The 22593-nt window shown below is 37.2% G+C and overlaps 1 protein-coding gene across 2 annotated transcripts in view; it reads right to left on the bottom strand.

The window, feature by feature from the left end:
- The window catches only part of POT1 (protection of telomeres 1), a 120142-nt gene that overhangs the window by 12402 nt on the left and 85147 nt on the right, over positions 1–22593 (bottom strand). Inside the window, exon 21 of one of the 2 annotated variants that reach the window (XM_081800159.1) lies at positions 11177–11199. The exons of the other annotated variant lie outside the window; for it this stretch is intronic. Coding sequence (XP_081656285.1) covers positions 11192–11199 — 8 coding nt within the window. The 3' untranslated portion in view covers positions 11177–11191. Of the gene's footprint in view, positions 1–11176; positions 11200–22593 lie in introns of those variants that run through there. 2 annotated transcript variants of the gene reach the window in all.

Genomic DNA, 22593 nt, shown 5'->3' with positions numbered 1-22593 from the left:
AGCCAAACTGTGGAAAGAGCCGAGATGCCCTTCAACAGATGAATGGATAAAGAAGATGTGGTCCATATATACAATGGAATATTACTCAGCCATCAGAAAGGATGAATACCCAACTTTTACATCAACATGGATGGGACTGGAGGAGATTATGCTAAGTGAAATAAGTCAGGCAGAGAAAGTCAATTATCATATGGTTTCATTTATTTGTGGAACATAAGGAATAGCATGAAGGACATTAGGAGAAGGAAGGGAAAAATGAATGGGGGGGAATTGGAGGGGGAGATGAACCATGAGAGACTATGGACTCCAAGAAATAAACCGAGGGTTTTAGAGGGGGTGGGGTGGAGGATGGGTTAGCCTGGTGATGGGTATTAAGGAGGGCATGTATTGCATGGAGCACTGGGTGTTATACAAAAACAATGAATAGTGGATCACTACATCAAAAACTAATGATGTATTGTATGGTGACTAACATAACATAATAAAATAAAATAAAATTTAAAAAAATAAAGCACTTCTGGTTTTAATAAAAAAAATAGAACTTTAAGAAATTGAAAAAGAAACCCAATAAAAGGATTATATAGCAGATGAATTGTCCAATGAATCCCAAGCAGAAAATTATAAATAAATTCATACCTCAAAATCTTATAATAACGTTGTAGGGACCCCTAACAGCAAAGTAAAGATAGTGAGGCACAATTTTTGCTTTCAATGATCTCATTGTTTGGAGACATGTAAAACGCCCCGCCTTTCCCATTTTATAGCATTTACTTTTGGAATGAGAGGCCCTCATGCTAATTGTTTCTATCAAAACTATTTGGCTCCTCCATCTCACTTTTGTTTCTCCCATGCCCCTGTTAACAGAAAGATATACTCCTGCAGACCTCTGATTTCATTCTGGCTCCAGTCCTAAGAATCCAAAAACTCAAGGATAGCAGTCTATCTAAAACAGGGTAGAGACTAAACATCTCTCCTCTCAATGCTGATCTTTGTGATTCTCTAACTTCTCATGTTTTCAGTCTTCATGCTTGTCTATGTCCATCCTGACTACATTGTACTTAAACACTTGTCTATATACTCCTGACTACATTTGGATACTTAGCAGATCTCTCATCATGGATTCATCTTCTTATCTTCACAAAGAATCATTGAGCCAAAATTGGAACATAAAAACTGTTCAGGCAGAATGACCATTATCCTCCAGTCTAGGACCCCCCCAACACACACACACACACACACACACACAGAGCGGCACACATGCTTGCACACATTTCCAAGGAACTATACATGTTAGAATAGGGGAAACCATTGGAGTAAGACTCCAGGAGGACTGGGATTCAACAGGATCCTATAATGGTGAATCAGCAGAGGCTAAATGAGGTAGAGATGTCAAAGATGTAACTAGGCAGAAAAAGCAACATTGCACTCATCAGCTTCCATCTGGGAGACTTGGCAAGCTAGAGAAGAATGTCACCAAAGGAAATTTTTTTCTGCCTGTTCTGAGTTATATAGACAGGCTCACTTACTATCATGTCATTCAGTCTATACTAACCTCTATGCCTCCTTACTTCTGTCATCTACAGACTTCCGGGTAACTCCCTCTCATTCACTGAAGCCTTTAGTGTCTGACTCATGGTTTTCATTTCAGCCTCAGTTTTCATTTTAACATTGAAAAGAAATGTGGAGATCTCTTCTAGTATGCTACACCACCTGCCTCCTTGGCTCTCTGCCTTCCATGACCTTCACCTCCACTTAATTTCCATCACAAGCTCCCAATGCCACATCCTGGGCTTTATCATCACCTGACATTCCACCTCTGAAATCTTGACTTGACTTGAAAGTCCCACTCTGTGCACAAAGTCTTACTCTCCTAGCTCTCTCAATCTGTTACTTTCATTAAACATTAAGTTTTACTTCATAGTGACCTCAGTTCTCTTGAAACCACTTTTATGAATTCCTTTTGATATTCACATCTTTTATGACACTTTAGATTCCAATGACCCTTTTTTTTTTATATTGCAAGTCCTACAATTCTATTGCTTAATAGTTCAGGAATCTGCACTTCTCTCTCTATCCCACTTCACCACCCCATTTCAAGTCACCATTACCTTGCACACAGGTTAACTAACAGTTAGCTAACAGTTTCCACATAGGTCTTCCTGGCCCTAGTCCTTTCAAACTTACCATCCAGCCCAATCTCTACACTGAAGCCAGAGTGATCTTTCTACAATACACATCTGACCATGTCAGTCCCCTCTTTAAAACTGTCATGACTTGTAGTTGCTTCAGGAACAAACTACAAATTCCTAAATATCACTTCTATATTTTTCATGATCTCGAACCTACTTTCTTCACTCCTCTCTCCCTAATTAGTTACCTTCTTGCTCTACCTCACTCCATGTTTCAGGTGGACTGAATTGTTTGGGTTTACTGAATTTGCCACGCTAGGCTTTTGCATGTGCTGGTTTCTCTTCCTGGAACATTCTTCTGTGCTTTATCTCCTTCCTCTGTTGCTTCCCAAATCCTAATCATTCTTTAAATTTCACCTTCGAGATCACATCTCTCAGGAAGCTTTCCCTGACCTCCCAAGTCTGAATTACATTCCCTTTCCTATGTGTTTGTACTTCCTTATCACAGCACTTCATGCAGTATCTGCTAACTCTAACTGTGGCACCTCTCATTAGATTGAGAGAGGTAAGGATAGGGATAATATCCCCAAGCCCTAGCACAGTCTGAAATACATGAGCTAAAGACATGAATAAAGATTAAGTGAATGAAAAAAAAAATCCCAACTCAAAGAGTCATAAATAGAGACATTAAATTAAATAGACATAACTCTAAATCAGGATATTAAATTAAGAAACTAGAGGATTCCTATGAGACTGTGTACCTGGAAATATGGAAGCTTACCTGCCATCCTGGAAGGCTACTGGAAAAAAAAAATCAGTATTTCCAAAATGATTATTAAAATTGCCGTTACTTTATACTACATTAAATAAACATGTATAATCCAAGAATTCTACTCTTTTTTAATCCATATTGAGATTTGCATGTGTAATCTTCATGTTCAGCACATGCACATTACCACTATAAATTACTCTCAGGACTTTAAATCAGTTTATTTCCTGAAGAGATTTCTTTTACATTTTTGCCTTAACGTGATGGAAGGTGACATCTAGAGCACAAGAAATAGGCTTATACCAAATCTCTCATGACTTGCCTGATGATGGATGTACTGCAGGTCCCATTGGACTGTCTAGCATTTCTGACAGATTCTCCATCTTTTCACACAGCTTTGGTTTTATACAAATATAGCAAGTGCCACAATCTTGTCTCCTTAATGCCTCAATGCCAAACCTGCTCAGGCCACAAATGTGTGAGAGAACACTGATATTCCCTTGCAAGTCTCCTTTTCCTGTAAAAATGGAAGTGTCAGATTATGATAATTCTCTCTCCATCAAATGCCTATAAAAGGCAGACAAATTGAGGGAAGATAAAAGTTAGCAAGCGGTATGTAAGAATAAAAGAGAAAATATCAAGCTGTTAAGCTCTCCAAGGCTGTCGTAACTGCTGTCATTTTGATAACATAGTTCTTGCAGACCATCGGGCCATATCCAGCTTCTTCCAGCTGACAAGTCTGAGGTTCCTGCTGGTCTTACAATTGAGAGATGTGTCTCAATGGAGAGAATAGCCCGAGAGAGGCCTTGTCCTCTTGTCATAGTCACAAGAAGGTTGGGGAAGTCAATCGGCATTAGTAGTTTCAAACAAAAGTGATCATCATATTTGGGGGAAGTGGGTGTTCTAGAAGTTCCTGAATCCCACTCCCTAATTCTGATCCACTAGATCTATTTTTGTTCATTTTATTTTGTATTTTTCTAATGTTTGATTAAAGTAAAATTTTACATACAGTGAAATGCACAAATCTCTTTCTTGCCCTCCTTTGGGTTAACTATTAATCATTATTCTGTTTCAAATCTTTTAGGCTTTTAGCTCCACCTCTGTGTTGAATTTTTTTTTCAGTAACTTACATGTAGTTACCATCTGCATATTTAATAAGTTATCAGTCTACTTAGAGTTAACATTTTTCCACTTGAATTAAAATAGTAGAGCCTAACAGCATGACTCTATTTATCCTCATTCTCTCTGTTATTGTTGACGTGTATTTCAAACCCACACACATTATAAACCCCACAATACAAACTTATAATATCTGTATCAAAAAGCAGTGGTCTTAAAGTTAAAGGGGCAAGAAAAAGATATTCTTTCACATATATGGACATTTTTATCTTTCCTGCTGTTCTTCAATCCTTCCTGAAGATCTGAGTTTGCTAGTGATTATTTTTCTTCAAACTGAAGAAAATCCTTTAGCATTTCGTGTAGTGCAAGTCTGCTGGTAGGAAGTTACCAGCTTTTATTTATTTGAAAAGTCTTTGCCTTTACTTTTGAGAGATATTTATTCTGAAGATAGAATTCTGAGTTGAGGGAATTTCCTTTCAGCACTTTAAAGATTTTGTTCCACTGTCTTCTAACCTCCACTATTTTTGGTGAGATTTCAATCATCTTTGGATCATTGTTTCCCTGTACATAATAATATTCCAACACACACATACACACATACACACACACACACACACAACTTCTAACTGCTTTCCACATTTTCTCTTTATTTTTTGTTATTAGCAGTTCGATTATGATGTGTACACTTATGGTTTTCAATGTATTAATTCTACTAGGAATTCTCTAAGATTTTGAAATGTGAAGTATAAGTTTTTCACCAAATTTGGAAAATTTCAGACATGTTTTTAATATATATTTTTTCACATTTTCTCTTTTTTTCAGCCGCAGATTTCATGAATACATACATTAGACAACTTGATATTATTCCACATATCTTTGAATGTCTGTTCCTTGCCTTTAGCCCTTTTTTCTCTTGTTTTTTAAACTGGATAATTTTTACTGCTCTTCCACCATCTTCAATCTACTTTCAAATCCATCATGTGACATTTTCATTTCAGATATTTTAGTTTTCAGCTCTAAAATTTATATTACATTCTATTTTATGTTCAGCATTTTTCTGCTGGGATTCTCCACATGTTCACTCAGTATGACCATCTTTTTCTTTCAGCCCTTGAACATATTTATAAAAGCAGTTTTAAAGGTGCTTTAAAATTGGTTAAAATTAAATTAAATTTAAATAAATTAAAATTGTTAAAATAATTCCAGCATCTTATCCATATCTGGGTCTGTTGGTCTGTTTCTGTTGACTGCTTTTCCTCTTGATCTAGCATCATAATTTTATTTTGCATATTTAGTGATGTTTGTTATATTCTAAACATAGTGGATGATACATTGGTAAGAAACTGGGTTCTATATTAGTCTCTGAGTGCTACTTTTTCCCCTAGCAGTTACATTATTGGTTGCTCACCCTGAACTTGTGAATGCTAGCTTTTACATATTGTCAAAGCAGGCCTAATTTTAGATTGTTTATATCTCAGGGAAAATCCATTCGGCAAATCCTGTGATAGTTTTTAGTCTACAAGTATGGTATTTGAATATAACACCCACGGTATTCATCAAGCCCTTTAATTTGCCACATGAATCTCGCTCCAAATGTCTGTCTTCCCTGTGGTGGGCAGCAGCTAACATCTCTATCGAGCCTTTTAAACTTCCAAGCTATTGCTTTTCATGGATCTCCGTGGATTCTCCCTTACGCTTACACAGTTACCAAGGATTTTAGGAAAGTTTATATTTATAATGTGGTGCTCCCTCCTTTGTAACTCTTTCCTTACTGGGGGGAAATTCTCAGACACATAGGCAGCCCTACATCCTGTCTCTTGACACTCAAACCAAGAATACTGCAGCTCTCGGCCTGAGAGCTGTCTCTTGCTCCCCTATACTGTGCAAAGCAGTGGAAAAGGACAAATGCAGTCCCCTTATGGCAAGGGTCAAATTCTGCTTTGGTCATTCTCCAGTGGCTTCATCATTTTTCTTTAAGATTTTGTAATTTGTAACTATGTGAGGTGATAGCTATTAAGTAAAACTTATTGTGATAATCATTTCACAATATACACATATATCAAATCATTGTTTTGTATACCTTAAACTTCTATGATGTTGTATGTCAATTACATCTCAAAAAACTGGGGAAAAAAAAGATTTTATAATTGTTACATAAGGTGGGGCGGGGGGAATGTCAATCAAATACAACCTACTCCAGCATTACCAGAACCAGAACATCTGTTTGGTCAGTTGGCTGGTTGGTTTTTAAATAAAGCTTCTCTTTTCTTCATTCATTAAACAAATTTTTATTTGCTGAGCACATCTTACATGCTGGTCACTCTTCCTGACTCTGACAATGCAACAGTGAACAAAATAGAGAAATTCCCCATTTTTAGAGAGCTTAAATTCTAGTGAAGTAGGGAGATGCTGTATTTTCATTTTAGCTCGATTGCTCCACGTGTCACACATAAGTAAAACTGTGAGTAAAAGAACCACTAAGAGAATCAATAAATAATTTCTTAATTAGGGAATTCTTTTGTATTACCATAGTCCAAAAATATTCCCTGTGGCTATTGCTAAGGTGCAAGGTAAAGTGGCAATGTATATTTTTTCCAAAACTAAGCTATGGAAAATAAATCACTTTCTATGTGGCTTGGTCTGTTTGACAGGATGCAATATTAGATCAATGAGACAACTGTCATTGACTTATTAAGCTCCAAGGGGCTCTGACATTATTGCTGCCTGCCTCCATTTTGCTGTCCCACAGGATGAGAACAGTGAGGGTAAGAGACTCATGGGAGAAGCAGCATGGGTTGTTCGGCGCAAATCCATCCCTACTGGGGAGCCTGGGTGGCTCAGTCATTAAGCGTCTGCCTTCGGCTTAGGTCATGATCCCAGGGCCCTGGGATCGAGCCCCGCATAGGGCTCCCTGCTCCGCAGGAGGCCTGCTTCTCCCTCTCCCACTCCCCCCACCTGTGTTCCCTCTCTCGCTGTCTCTCTCTCTGTCAAATAGATAAATAAAATCTTAAAAAAAAAAAATCCATCCCTACTTTTGGAAACAACTTGAATTGCATGCCCTTTGTGCCTGCTCTGGTCATGTTTGACCTTGACCTCAGTTCTGCTTTGTATCCAGGGAGGCTGACCCCTGCAGTCTGCTTTTCCCAGGCTCCAGGACCATCTGCAGGAGGAAGGGAAAAGCCAAGGAGCTCCTTTTTCTGCCTTTGCAGTAACTACCTTCACTTTCGAGGTTCCAGTTCCTGCCAGAAAAGCCCACTAGCTTTAGCCTTCATGTAGTAACCCACAACCATGGGTTACCATCATATCTCTGGCTCCTTTGTCCTTCAACCTGAAAATGGTGTGAGCTTTGATTTTACCAATCTTTGGATAGCCTCATTGCCTCTGGATAGCTTCTCCGCTCCTTCCATCAAGCACGCAATCTACTTCCTATACTAAATTCCTTATTTTATTTTATTTATTTATTTATTTATTTTAAAGATTTTTATTTATTTATTTGACAGAGAGAGAGCGAGAGAGGGAACACAAGCAGGGGGACTGGGAGAGGGAGAAGCAGGCTTACCGCTGAGCAGGGAGCCCAATGCGGGGCTCGATCCCAGGACTTGGGATCATGACCTGAGCCGAAGGCAGACGCTTAACGACTGAGCCACCCAGGCGCCCCTAAATTCCTTATTTTAAATACTGAGAATGGTTTCTCTTTTTTTGTTTGGTCCCTAAACAATTGCACGCTGCTAATGGAGGGTAACACTGTCTTTTTTTTTTTCTTTTTTAAGGATTTTATTTATTTGTCAGAGAGAGAGAGCACAAGCAGGGGGAGCGGCAGGCAGAGGGAGAAGGAGAAACAGGCTCCCCGCTGAGCAAGGAGCCCAATGCGGGACTCAATCTCAGGACCCTGGGATCCTGACCTGAGCCGAAGGCAGATGCTTAATTAAGTGAGCCACCCAGATGCCCCCTCTCTTTTTTTTTCTTAAGAAGAGTTCTTTTTAAAATAGACCAATAAAAACCCATGTAGACACACACTAAAAAGAGGTGATAACATTTTTAAGGCATTCTGACTAAAATGTTGCTTAAGGTCATTGTACTTTGCTCACACTAAATTCTGTAACAAGACGTATATAAGAAAGAAAACTATAAGATGACAAGTTTTGTATGTGATAGATGGAATACATCTAAATCAAAAACAAGAAGATGATCTATAGATTCAAAGAGTTCAAACGTACTTTTAGATTTATGGTCAAGTGAATTATCTTAATCAATAAAAGATTAAAATTGCAAGAAACAGGACAGTTTTCTTGAGATTTGCCTGATTCTTAAATTTGAATATAGTTCTTACATGTTAAACAGATGATTGGTTTACAGATAATTAAATACAAAGAATCTTCAGGGGTAAACCATATGAATCAGTGAAAGGATCAGTGAGTCCTAAACCTTAAACAATTGGTAAGGCCCAGCTTGGAGGAGCCTGGAACCACTATTATGGCCATCTTTTCTTAAGAAGCTATGTTATTGGGCGCCTGGGTGGCTCAGTTGGTTAAGCGACTGCCTTTGGCTCAGGTCATGATCCCGGAGTCCTGGGATCGAGTCCCACATCGGGCTCCCGGCTCAGCGGGGAGCCTGCTTCTCCCTCTGACCCTATACCCTCTCATGCTGTTTCTCTCTCTCTCTCTCTCAAATAAATAAATAAATAAAATCTTAAAAAAAAAAAAGAAGCTACATTATTTGCCTAAATGGATTATGAGATTATATATCATCATTTCCTTCCTTTGTAGAGTCAATCACACAATGCCTGCTTACATAGTAGATGCTAAAAGATGTATTACTATACATGATTCAATAAATGAACTGACAAGGCCTGTCAGATACATATTTTGTGTTTGCCTAAAATTGCTAATAGAAACACTGCAGACAAGCCAGAATTGGAGTAAAACTCTGTAAGAGCTTTTAATAGCTTTCAAGTTAGCCCAAATTCCAAACTTGAGGTTGGGAAAAGAAAAAAATAAATGGACTCATAGACCCACTCAGGCTTACTGATGAGAGATGAAGACAAGAAGGCCTCATTCTTTCTTATCCATATTTTTAGCAAACATGTGCACTTGATTGAAATATTAGCTATAAGAAGTACAAGTTTTTATTTTTAAATTTGTAATTTTTTTTTTTTAGATTTTATTTATTTGAGAGAGAGAGACAGAGATAGTGAGAGAGAGAGCACAAGTGGGGAGGAGAGGGAGAAGCAGGCTCCCCACAGAGCAGGGAGCCCGATGCGGGACTCGATCCCAGGACCCTGGGATCATGACCTGAGCCAAAGGCAGACGCTTAACTGACTGAGCCACCCAGGTGCCCAAATTTGTAATTATTAAAGTAAAGTAAATATTGTAGGTAGTCTAACACGTTTTAAAAAATCTATTCCCATTTTTTGGGGATTTCTTGGTGATCTTACAAGACTTGTACATTTAAGTAGTCATATTAAGAACTGTTTTAGGAACAGATCAGAATTCATTACGTAGAAAAATCACACAGCCTTATTTTAAGAGCCTCTCTAAGGTCTTCAAAACTAGTGCATGAAAACTTGGCAGAACTAAGTTTAAAAGGAAGCAAAGAACTCAGAGCACCTGGCCCTCCTGGCATGCGTTAGCCTCATGATCGCACCATGAACTGCTGGCCTGTTTCCCCTCTGCCCTCAGGAGCAGGTGTAACATATTTATCTTTAAGACATCATCCTAACCCGCAATGCACATATTTATCTTTAAGACCATCATCCTAACCAGCAATGCAGAATGCATTAAAAAGGAGAAAGGAGACAGATTACAACTTTCTATGGATAGTCTCCCAATATCTTGAGAATATACATCCCAAGGCACTCTGGCTCCACCTCCTTTATCTTCCCCATAAACCCTTTAAGGTTTCCTAAGTATTATTCAAAAGTCTTGACAAAAAATGTCAGAACATATGACGAGCCATTTTTGCTTCCTGGTCAGTCAATGCTCCCCTGAAGAAATGAAATGCAGACCTTGGATTTACTTAAATTGTGGATGTTGGGAGGGGGAGGGTAGATAAAGAAGAAACATAAATCTTAATCTCAAAACATTATCCAGCCTCAACGATATTTAAGAGAACTAATGATTTGGGAATAATTAAATTTTGTTCTGCTGATTTACTGAGTTGTTTTGATTAGTTCTAATAATTTTCCGATTAATGCTTGGATTTTCTAATATCAGATAATTTTTTCATATATTTAAATTTTTGTTTTCTTTCTCTATGTTTATGCTACTGGATCTGTTTCACAGTTTATTACATCAGCCATAATCTCCAGAATCCTAAAAAGCTACAGAATAATTTCACATTCTTCTATTTTTCCTAAATAAAACAAAAAGATTTCCTATAACTCTCTATTAGGTATGATGTTTATGATGTTGACTACAGTCATGAAAGAGATACTCTTTACCATGAGATCAATAGAAAGGAACAGAAACTTTGGTTATAGACAAAATACATGGGATTTTATTTTTGTTTTGGTTTGGTTTTTGCACACGATAGAGGTGGCATTCTAGTAAACTGGGAAAATTGTAGTCTTACCTCACTCACGTCTTACACCAAAATATAGTCTAGGTAGATCAAGGATATAAAAGCAAAGAATTAGACTATAAAAGTACTTAAGTAAAATTATGGGATAAATATATTTTTCATAGAAGTCTAAGAAATTTCTACATAATAACCAGGGAGTATAAAAGAGATTATTAATAAATTTAACTTCATAATAAAATTATTTTGCATGACAAAATAAATAAAATAAAACCCTTAAGCAAACTGAAAATGACAAATGGCAAATAGGAAAGAATGGAAGAGGTGCAGCCCAATTACTAAGAAAAAGAATGCCCTGGTAGAAAAGTGGGCAAAATTCAGATAAAGACAAATGAATTTGAAAAGAATTTCAGCATTGCCATAAATAAAATTAAGTAAAAATGAGCTTCTTTTAAGTTATGGAAATTAGAGAGCCATGACATTTGGTAATATGACTGACATTGTTTGATTCTAGGATTGCCACTTACTAGCTATGCAAAGTCGCTTAACATTTTCGAGCTCCAGTTTCCTCATCTGATAAATCACCAGTCATGCAGAGATCCACCCACTCATACGCCAGTATGTTGTCTGCAGTGAAGCCTCACTTTCCTCATAGCCGTCATGTGGCTGAAATTAATTAATATATATGAAATATTTAGCACAATGTCTGGCACTTTGGTACTCAATTAATAGCAGATAACTGAAAAGCCTACAATTGTAAATTGATTAGGAATGGATGCAGCTGCAAATAACAAAGAACAAAAATAGAAGTTTAAGCAAACAGGAATTCATTTTTCATACAGAACAATAAATCCAGAGGTGGGAAGTTAGTTCAGTGTCCTGAAGATGCTATCAGGGACTCAGGCTCTTTTCTGATGTTGTACTCCACAATCTTCAGGGTGGAGGTTTCTGTATTCATACTTACTACCTCATGATTGTAAAGTAATGCCTCCATTCCATACAGGAAAAAGGAGGAACGAAAGGCGTAAAAGTTACAGTGGAATGCCAGCTCAGCTTCTCTCTTTTTATCAGGAAAGCAAACCCCTAAAAAACAGTAAACTGCTCCTTATATCTCTGACTCAGAAATGTATTATATGGCCATCACTGGCTGAAATGTCTCTGGAAAGAAGGGGCTAGTAGATAGGTACTGGGTCCACCAACCAATTGTGTTCCCCATAAACAGAAACAGTGAAAAAAACAAGACACTTAGCAGTGGCTTTCACCTTTATACTCTTATCAAAACTCTTTATTGCTTCTCCCCCACACCTCCTCCCTACTCCAACCTCTGTCAATGACTAACCTCTTTTCTGTACCTATCAGCTTGGTTGTTTTTATATTTTAGACTCCAATTATATGAGAGATCATAGAGTTTTACCTTTCTCTGCCTTCTTTCATTTAGCATAATGCCCTAAAAGTCCATCCATGTTGTTGCAAATGGCAAGATTTCATTCTTTTTTATGACTGAATAATATTATATATATATTCATTTATATTCATTTAATATTCCATTATATATATCTAATATTCCATTATCTATATATCTAATATTTCATTTTACATATAATACATTCATCTATCCATGGACGCTTACATTGTTGCCATATTTTGGCTATTATAAATAATGTGGCAATGACCATGGGGGTGCTGATATCTTGGTATCTTTTCAGTTAAGTGTTTTTGTTTTCTTTAGATAAATACCTAGAAGTGGAATTGCTGGATCATATGGTAGTTCTGTTTTTAACTTTCTGAAGAACCTCCAAACTGTTTTCCATCATGGCTATACCAATTTACATTTCCACCAACAGTGCACATGGGTTCCCTTTTCTCCTGATCCTTGCTAACAATTGTTATTTCTAGTCTTTTTGATAATAGCCATTCTAACAGGTGAGAGGTGGCTTTGATTTGCATTTCCCTGATGATTAATGATGTAGAGCATATTTACACGTACCTGTTGGCCATCTGTATGTCTTCTTTGGAAAAATGTCTGTGTGGATCTTCCGTCCTTTTTTTTTTTTTTTTTTGATATTGGGTTGTATGAGTTCTTTATATATTTTAGATATTCGTCCCTTATCAGATATATGATTTGCAAACATTTTCTCCCATTCAGTAGGTTGCCTTTTCATTTTGTTGTTGGTTTCCTTTGCTGTGCAGAAGCTGTTTAGTTTGATGTGGTCCCAATAGTTTATTTTTGCTTTTGTTGCTTTTTAACAGTAAAAACTAATCATTAAAAAAAAAAAACCTCTGATATTTACAATTCTCTCTCTACTTCTCTATAACCCTAACCCCAACCTCACACCCACCTCACACACACACACCTAAATAAAAGGGAAAATAAGAAAAAATATATTACACTGCAAAATCATTTTGGCATTTGAAGATGTTCATAGATTTTAATCTCTGTTGCCTATAAAGTATTAGGGACATTTTTTTTGTATTTGTGAGATAATAAGAAAAGTGGAGACCTCTCCCTTGTACCAAATGCATACATCTTTCTCTACTTTATAATAAATATGAGAAAATAAGACAAAAATATTGCACATGTGCTCAACTGGTTTCCTTACTAAAGTTTCCCTGTTTCAAAATCCCACTTCAAGGATAAAGACCTGAGAAATTTCATACCTAAACCCTAAATAAGTATTGGAAAAGATTATACAATGCAGTTTCTCACACTGAATTTTAATCTGATTCATTTTTAAAATTTATTATTCTAATTCCAGTATAGTTAACATATACAGTATTATATTAGTTTCAGGTATAAATACAGTGATTCAACAATTCTACACATTACTCAGTACTCATCATGATAACTGTACTCTTAATACGCTTCACCTATTTCACCCATCCCCTATCCACCTCCCCTCTGGTAACCACCAGTTTGTTCTCTACAATTAAGAGTCAGCTTTTTTTTGGTCTCTGTTGGAATCCCTTCTTTACTCCTCTCCCCTCCATATCTTAAGTATATGGTGTCATCCTTTACATCCTTTTGTTTTGTGAATTCCTTGATTCATTATTTTTTAAAGATTTATTTATTTTAGGGTGGGGGGAGGGGCAGAGGGAGAGGGAGAGAAAATCTCCAGCAGACTCACCACCGAGTGAGGAGCCCGACACAGGGCTCCATCCCACCACCCTGGGATCACTACCTGAGCTGAAATCAAGAGCTGGATGCTTAACAGACTGAGTCACCCAGGCGTGCCCCTTCCTTGATTCCTTTTTATAGATAGACTTAATTTTACTGCTTTTGTGCTTCCTACTTTTCTTACTCCTGCTTATGGAAAGAATCCCCTTTAAACATTTACTGTGAGGTTGGTTTAGTGGTGATGAATTCCTTTAACTTTTTTTTATTTGGGAAACTCTTTCTCTCTCCTTATATTCTGAATGACAGCCCTGCTGGATAGAGTATTCTTGGTTGTAGGTTTTTTCCTTTCAGCACTGTGAACATATCATGTTGCTCCCTTCTGGCCTTCAGTTTGCTGTAAAATCAGATGATGCCCTTATGGGATTTCCCTTTTATGTAACTATTTTTTTTCTCTTGCTGCTTTTAAAATTTTCTCTTTATCATTACTTTTTGCCATTTTAATTTCTATGTGTTGATTTTGTTCGGTGCTCTCTGTGTCTCCTGGATCTGGATTTGTTTCCTTCTCCATATTTGAATAGTTTTCAGCTATTGCGTCTTTAAATAAATTTTCTGCCCCCTTTTCTCTCTTCTTCTGAGATCCCTGCAATGGGAATATTTTTTATCTTAAATTCAATTTTTATTTATTTTTTTATTATGTTCAATCAACCAACATATAGTACATCATTAGTTTTTGATGTAGTGTTCAATGATTCATTAGTTGCCTACAACACCCAGTGCTCATCACCACATATTCCCTCCTTAATACCCATCACCTGGTTACCCCATCCCTCTCCCTTCCATAAGCCTCAGTTTGGTTCCCAGAGTCCAGAATCTCATGGTTTGTCTCCTTCCCATTCAGTTTACCCTCCCTTCCCCTGTGGTCCTCCATGCTATTCCTTATGTTCCACATATGAGTGAAACCATATAATTGTTTTTCTCTGCTTAACTTATTTAACTTAGCATAATCCCCCTCCAGTTCCATCCATGTTGATGTAAATGGTGGGTATTTATGCTTTCTGATGGCTGAGTAATATCCCATTGTAGATATGAACCACATCTTTATCCATTCATCTGTTGAAGGGCATCTCGGCTCCTTTCACAGTTTGGCTATCATGGACATTGCTGCTATGAACATTGGGGTGAATATGTGCCTTCTTTTACTATGTCTGTATCTTTAGGGTAAATACCTAGTAGTGCAATTGCTGGGTCGTACAATGGGAATATTAAGCTTAATGGTGTCACTGAGCTCCCTAAATCTATTTTCATTTTTTTCCTCTCTCCTCTTCAGCCTGGTTGCTCTCCATCACTCTCTCTTCCAGGTCGCTCATTCATTCGTCTGCTTCCTCTAGTCTATCCCATCTAGTGTATTTTTAATTTCACTTATTGAGTTCTTCATCTCTGGTTCTTTTTTGTTTTCTCTTTGTTGAGGGTCTCACTGAGGTCCTCCACACTTTTGTCAAGTCCAGTGAATATCTTCATGACTTATTTTAAATTCTCTATCAGGCATATTGTTTATCTGTTTTATTTAACTCTTTTGCTGTGATTCTTATTCTTTCATTTGGTACATATTCCTCTGTCTCTTCATTTTATCTAACTCTCTTTGTTTCTGTGTTAGGAAAGTCAGCTATGTCTCCTGATCTTGAAACTAGTGGCCTTATGAAGAATAGGCCCTATAGTGCCCTGCAGTGCAATGTCTCCTGATAATTAGAACCTGGTGGTTCAGGGGTGTCTCCTATTATGTTGTACGTGCCCTGCTATTGTGGCTGAGCTGTATTTGCCTTCAGTCCTGTCATCTGCAATGGCTCTCTTTGCCTATTGTGGGCTGAGTTTGGTCCTTGTGTTGTTAATGGGCCAATCTGGGGCCACCTCGGTCTTGAGTTGTGTCAGATCAGGCACTTGCCAGAAATGCAGTAGTACTGAACTGCAGGGCACTTTTCCTGTGTTGTCCCTTGAGAAACTTTCATTGGTGGGCGGGGCCTGCAGTCAGACCATATGTCTGCCCCAAGCTCACTGCTATGGCCACAGTTGGACTGGTGTGTGTGGTTATCTTTCCCTCTCCACAAGGCAGGAGTCACTTTGGAGTTGTGCTGGCCCCTGGTGGAGCTGCTTGCAGCTGCCAGACTTGTGACACTGCTTTGGATGGGCTCCAGCCAACAGTGTATTGGGGAGGGGGGAGGGGCAGGACTGTTGGAGAACACTGGGGCAGGGCACATGGTATTAGCAAGGTTTGTGCAGGTCTGTTGTGGGAGGGGACCTGGAGCCACTTTAGAAAACTCCTGCCACAGGGTTGGAGGGGTGAGTCTCCAGGAGAGAATGGGGGCAGGGAACATGGTGCCAGCAAGGTCTTTGTCGGTTTGCTGTGTGAGAGGAAAACTCCCACCAGGTACTGGGTTGGAGGAGGCATCTCCACAGGAGAACATGGGGACAGGGCACACTATTAGCAAGCTAGGGGGAGAGTGGTGGCACTGAGCTGCTTCCCACGGGTGTCCATGTGTCTAGCCTGGTGGGTAGGGGAGGGAAATGGTGCCCACCAGCCCCTTTGTTCCTCAAGTCTCCTAAAGTTCTCTGCCCCTCCAGCACATGCTCTGAGATCAGTAAATAAATCTCTCTCCCATATAGCCCAGATGTTTCTCAAACTTCTATGCTGTATTTCTGAGGGGGTTGTTCGTTGTGCTATTTAAGGGTGGGGACTCAGTTTCCTCTCATTCTCCAGGCTCTCCCAGAGCAGAGCCTGCTCATTTTTAAAACTACACGTGTTAAGCCCCACTGATTGTTGGGCCCCTGTGCTTTTCAAAGCCATATGTTACGGGGATTTGTCTTCCCTGTGCCTGGGGTGTCTGGCTTGAGAATCTTATCCTCTCCCCTCCCCTCTCCATGTCTGTGGCATCCCTCTCTCCTATTGACAGCCCATGGGTCCATTTGGCTCCTGACCATGTCTCCGCCTTTCCTACCCATTTTGATGTGGCCTCTTCTCTACATTTAGCTGTGCACAGTTTGTTCTTCCAGTCTTCTGGTTGTTTTCTGGATTCCTTACACTAATATGGGTGTTATCTAGTTGTATCCATGGGACAAGGTGAGATTAAGATCTTCCTGTCCATCATCTTCCTTGGAAGTCCCAATCTGATTCATTTTAATCAGAGAATCTCTCATTTCTAAGAAAAGGTCATGAAAGAAGAGAATGACATACTGGAGAGAACCACAGTTTCAAATAAATACATTAAGACAGTGGAGAGAGGTCTCATCAATTGTTATGTGTGGGGAGAAATACATAAAGAGTAATTATTTGATGTGATGAAGGTGTTAACTAATGCTATGGAAGTAATCATTTTGTAATATATAAGTGTATCAAATCAACACATTGTACACCTTAAATTTACAGTGTTATATGTCTTGACTTTAAAAAAGGATGACTGAAGAGTGAATGGACGACCATCAAACTAAATTAGACCATTCTCTGCCTCTGCTTATTTGAAATAAAATCAATATTAACAAATCAACCTTAACACATTTTTTCTTATATGAGGGAACACATCCATAAATATTTATTTTGCTATTTTGTTCTACTACTACAGAAGAGCAAAATCTGGTATTTAGGACAAAGTTGCAAATAATCTTTGTTATTTTATTTTGTGGGGGAAATTTAAAGGCCAAATATATTTGCATGTGAGATCAGAAAATGAAGATTGCTAAAACCTTGAGAAAAGTTTTCTGCTGACCTTAATGAAAATGGTTTGCACTAATTTTATAACAAATAAATACCCTGATAAGCTTTACAAAAGCATCTTCTTTAATTCTTACAGAAGTTCACTGCAGAAGACAGGTAGTTAATAGTGCTTCAAAAGATGACAGATATATTTATACCTCAACCTGGAAAAAAATGCAGACCCAGGAAATAGAATCATCTGTGGTAGATAACACAGTAAGTTAATGTCAGAACCAATAAGATATTTGAGTCCAGTTGACTTTTCTCAGTTATAAGAACATTCCTGGCCTAGCAGAGATTCCCATTCTACTCAGAATCTCACATAGAGTTGTTCAATTTGTTCATGATAGCCACAGTGGATTATGAATTATTATTGTTACAGCAGATATTCATGCATATATGTTAAGTGAAGAGACAAAAGACTCTCCTAAATGAACCATGTAAACTATTCAGTAAAATTCACTAAGTAACAAAACTTTTGAGACTAAAAGTTGGAATCAAAGCTTCCTAAACTCATCTAAATTCATGCCTGGTTTTCAAATTTTAGAGGAATACTGGCTTTCCAATAGAAACAGTTTTCTTGCTTTTGTTGTTGTTGTTTTAGACTATTAGGATATGAACGGGCAAGAACAAGGACAATTTGGTTTGGGTTTAATGCAAGACTAATCTCATAGAACTTTACTTACGTACCTTTACTCAGATTTATTTGGGCTCAAGAGGAGTTGCTCACTAAAGAGATATGGATAGCGGCTATATAGAAAAACTGGTTAGTATTCTGACATTCTCCATCATACTCATGGCTTGAATATTATGCATCTGATACAAAGTATTTTAAAGCTTGCAGCCTAAAGCACATCTCTGTTACATGTGCAGTAAGTTTTCATTTGGCATCACAAGCCCCAAATTCATCCCCTTTTCCTTGTGGAAAGCAATTTCAAATAAATTTCATATGGAGGAATAAACAAATCCAAAGTGCACAAACCACATATATCTGCTCAGAGTCAGTGAAACAGAAAAATTTGAGTATTGCAGAAAAGATCTATCTAATGGATAGATTTTCTGCCTATCAAATCCAAAACTGCTGAAGTGAAGGCAATGACATGTATCAATTATCATAATTTTATGAGTAAGGTTTAAATGGCCTATTGCAAGCAGAGATTTGAATTTCTTTGGTTATTTCAAGTGTAAGTGTTATTTTCTCTGTAGCATGATTTTGGTATCTATTTAAGGGTGTAGCAAAATTTATAATCATTAAAATCATGGCCCAATTCACAACTAAAAAAGGCAGCAAAAATTCCTGTCAAATCTTTTAATATTAACTTGAACTTCTATTCATCCACAAAGCCCTAACAAAAACTACCCTCATCACCAACGACATAAGAAATAATAAATTCTGCTTAATGTTAACCTTATGAAAATGTGTAAGACTTATTTTACATAATGTTAACTTAAAATCAGCAATGGTTTCCTTGAATTATGCAGTACATCTAAAAGCCCAGTGGAATAAAGAATTTTTCTAATGATAATTATGAATTGATATTTCAACTATTTAATAACATCTTTATTTTTTTTTAAAGATTTTATTTATTTATTTGACAGAGAGATACAGCGAGAGAGGGAACACAAGCAGGGGGAGCGGGAGAGGGAGAAGCAGGCTTCCTGCTGAGCAGGGAGCCCAATGCGGGGCTCCATCCCAGGACCCTGGGATCGTGACCTGAGCCGAAGGCAGCCGCTTAACGACTGAGCCACCCAGGCGCCCCTTAATAACATCTTTAAATGGGATTTGCAGCTTAATTAAAAATGATAGACCATACATAGTATTCTACTTTATTGAACAGATATTAAATTAGTGATTTTACACAAGTTCTAAATAGCCTAAGCATTAGTAATGTACTGGAGTTCTTCCATTTTCCTATCAATCCTCCCTGGAGACATTGGATTCATTTTAACATAATGCCTCTCTTAGGTGAAAAGTGGAAATACCAAAAGCCAGAGTGCTCTTTTTATTCGTTCTCTCTTTATCTTAGAGAGTAGCATCATGCTGTGAAGACTACCACAAACACTATGATACACTGAGACTGCTTTTCTCAAGCTGCTTCAGAAAACCACTTTTATTCTGCTAGGGTCTCTTCTCAACTATGCATAAAGTTACAACATGTTTATGCTTTAGTCCAAATATCAGCTGATAACATGATCCTCCTAGGATCCTGAAAAATACAGATAAGTTTAAAAAAAGGAAACAGACACCAAAATCCCAAACTGTCAGCATTCTGATGGGTTCTGCCTGTAATTTTTAGCATGCCTGTGATTTTGAGGAAAGGGACTCCCTTGTTTACTGCAGCATTCCCAGTTCTCATCTCGTCACGTGCTCTTAACAAAGTAAATGCTCAGTGAAATTTGCTCACTGAATAAATGCATTTGATTTACATACTGAAATGGGGCCAAACTGTTAATATACTTTTTTCATGTAACAATAAATATAAGAATGTTCTAAGATTCTTCTAAAACATGATCTTTGAAAGTTGCATTATATTCCTTTCTTTTTCCCCCCTTAGGTGATCAGTAATTTATCTAATTAGTATTCCGGGGACATTGTAGTTGCTTCTATTTTTTTTAAACATTTTTTTGGGCATTCTCAATTTTTCATAGTTTGTAAAAAAGGAAAAACTGACAGCAAGAGGACAGTTTTTAAAAAGCTTTAAATCTGTGCCACGAAACCTTACAGAAAAAGTTTAACTCCTAACAATATATTAAAGTGTTTTTTTTTTAAATCTTCAGAAAAAGAATTTCTAATACATAGATGGGAACAAAAGAGCACAATATTTTTTATCTATTGTCTTTGGATGAAAGGCCTTTTGAAGGCTTTCTCATGATCCTCTAGAGAGGTAGATTCTAAATAAACATTGTAATATAGAATTTATCTATTTAATTTATCTATTTAATTCATACTACATACACAGAATCATAGTTGTGAATTCTTTCTACAAATGGAAAAAATCAAATTAATTATTGTTCCAAGGTTGGAAGAGGTACCTAAGAGAATCTGGACACTACAGAAGTACATTATAAATTGAGAAGGGTCATTCAAATGTACATTATTATTTAAGTCTGTAATTTTCCATTTAAAATATCACCTACTTCCTAAATGAACTGCCGGGAATGTAAACAGTATTAATGGTTACATTTTGGTTTGCCAGAACACTAGTGTTTGACCTACTAAGACTGAAATCAATAGTTAAAAAACCCTCCATTCAGATGAAGAAGGAGCTAAGTAATTGGTTTTCTTCTTTCTTAAAACACTGAAATGACTGTGGACAACTTAAAAGTTCTCCAAGAAAGATCTTTCAGATGCCAAAGAGATAGTCTCATTTTGGAAGAGGAAAGAAATGATTTTAAAAATCATCTGGTTGGCTGGTTTACAATCTGCATTTCTGAACTATTGGAGGACTTTAGAAAAGCAACAGGTAGAAAGTGAGGTTTTTAAACTATTTTCAACATTTCAAAAAGCTTTAAAAATTGTACAATTACCCATGAGAAATCTGCGCTGATTCCTTGCTTTTGTTTAGGATTAGATGAATTTAGTTAGCACTAGTTATATGAATCAGACCAAGAGGTACAAATCAGGTAATGAATGTTTGCAGAGTTGGATTCCCTTATAAGGGAAGTAACTGAATTATACCACATGGTTTAACCTCCTCTGCCATGATCCTGCGGGTGTAGTCCTGTCTGAAAGATTTGTCTTATCGCTGCCTTACGATAACCAAATGTTGTGCCATAAAGACTGAGGAATATACATGCAAGCCAGGTTTCAGTAAATTTTAAGTCCTGAACATGTGTCCTCTTTATAAGAACAAAATCTTATATTCTGAGACACAAATTATGTGTCACATGCTTTTTGTGATCTTAGAGTAGAAAGTAATTTTGCACATTCAATATTGGAAATTCAGTGCTTTCAAACAGGTGTCAGTTATGGTCTGTGGAACCATAAAATAAGCATTAAAGTATCTCACCAAATATCCTGGCATAAAAAATGCATCTTGATTTGCATTTAGATTTAACTAAAACCATAGGGACTCAACACTAATAGTGTATTACATCATTATTCTTTGTTTAAATCTCTATTATAAGAAGAGACAGGTACATGGAGTCATATAAGCCTATTCCAAAATTAGATGCTACCAAATATTAAAAAAAAACTTTCCTGAGGACTTTGTGAAAAATAAGTGATGGCTAGTGACTTAATATAACCTTAAATATAAAATATAAAAGTATAGATATAAAATATAAAAATAACATTAAATATAACCTCTTTTGAGTAATAAGAGCACTAGGAAATCCATAGCTTTATTTGTATTTTAGTTTTAAGAGACTCAAAGAAACTGAAGAGACTCTTATAAACTGACTATACTGCCAAAGAATTTCCACATGACATGAAATTTACAGATGACATTTTCTTCCTTTTCTACCATTGCTTCAGAGTTGTGTTTTTTAATCAAAACAAAAATATTTCCATTCTTTTTTAGTGCTTGCACACTGTGCTAATTTCAAATTCCTCTGCGTGAGAAGCTATCCCCTATTTTAAAGTAAGTATCAGCCTTACTGGCACATAATGATGGATGTTTATCTTGAATTTTTCTTTCTCTTCCTTCTCACAGTAAGACTGAGATATTGAGAAAATGGGATTTGAAGTAATAAAACTATCCAAAATGACCATATCAGCAGAGGATTCTTTGGTCAGTTGGTTCAATGCTATTCACTCCATTCCGTTCCCATTTCTGTAGCAGCTTCACTAGATCGGATGTGAAATGACCCAAGTATGTAGCTGTTTCCCTCTGTCACCACTGTAGCTGGGTTTGCTTGGACATTAAGGAATCAGCAAAGTAGAATAAAATAAATCCCAAATCTTCTTTGTAAGAGAGTAGCAGTAAAGAGGATTAGTTTTTGTCACCAAAACTTAGTAATAATATCAAATCCTTTATGAGGGTTTCCTATGTTAAGTGTTTTTCATATATAATTTCATTTCATCTACCATGGACCCCTCCATGGTCTTCTGAGGTGGGCACTATTACTACTCAGTTTTCCAGAGAGGATAACCAACTTGCTGGAGGTCAAAAAGCTAGTGAGAGTGCGGCCAGAGATTTAATCCGTGCAGTCTGGAGCAAGAGCTGAGGGTGACATCCCAGGATCTGATGCTTTGAGAGCT

Source organism: Leptonychotes weddellii, chromosome 12 (assembly GCF_054177405.1).
Source record: "Leptonychotes weddellii isolate Sample4059 chromosome 12, ASM5417740v2, whole genome shotgun sequence".
Taxonomy (NCBI): domain Eukaryota; kingdom Metazoa; phylum Chordata; class Mammalia; order Carnivora; family Phocidae; genus Leptonychotes; species Leptonychotes weddellii.
This window is presented reverse-complemented; position numbering and strand designations above follow the sequence as displayed.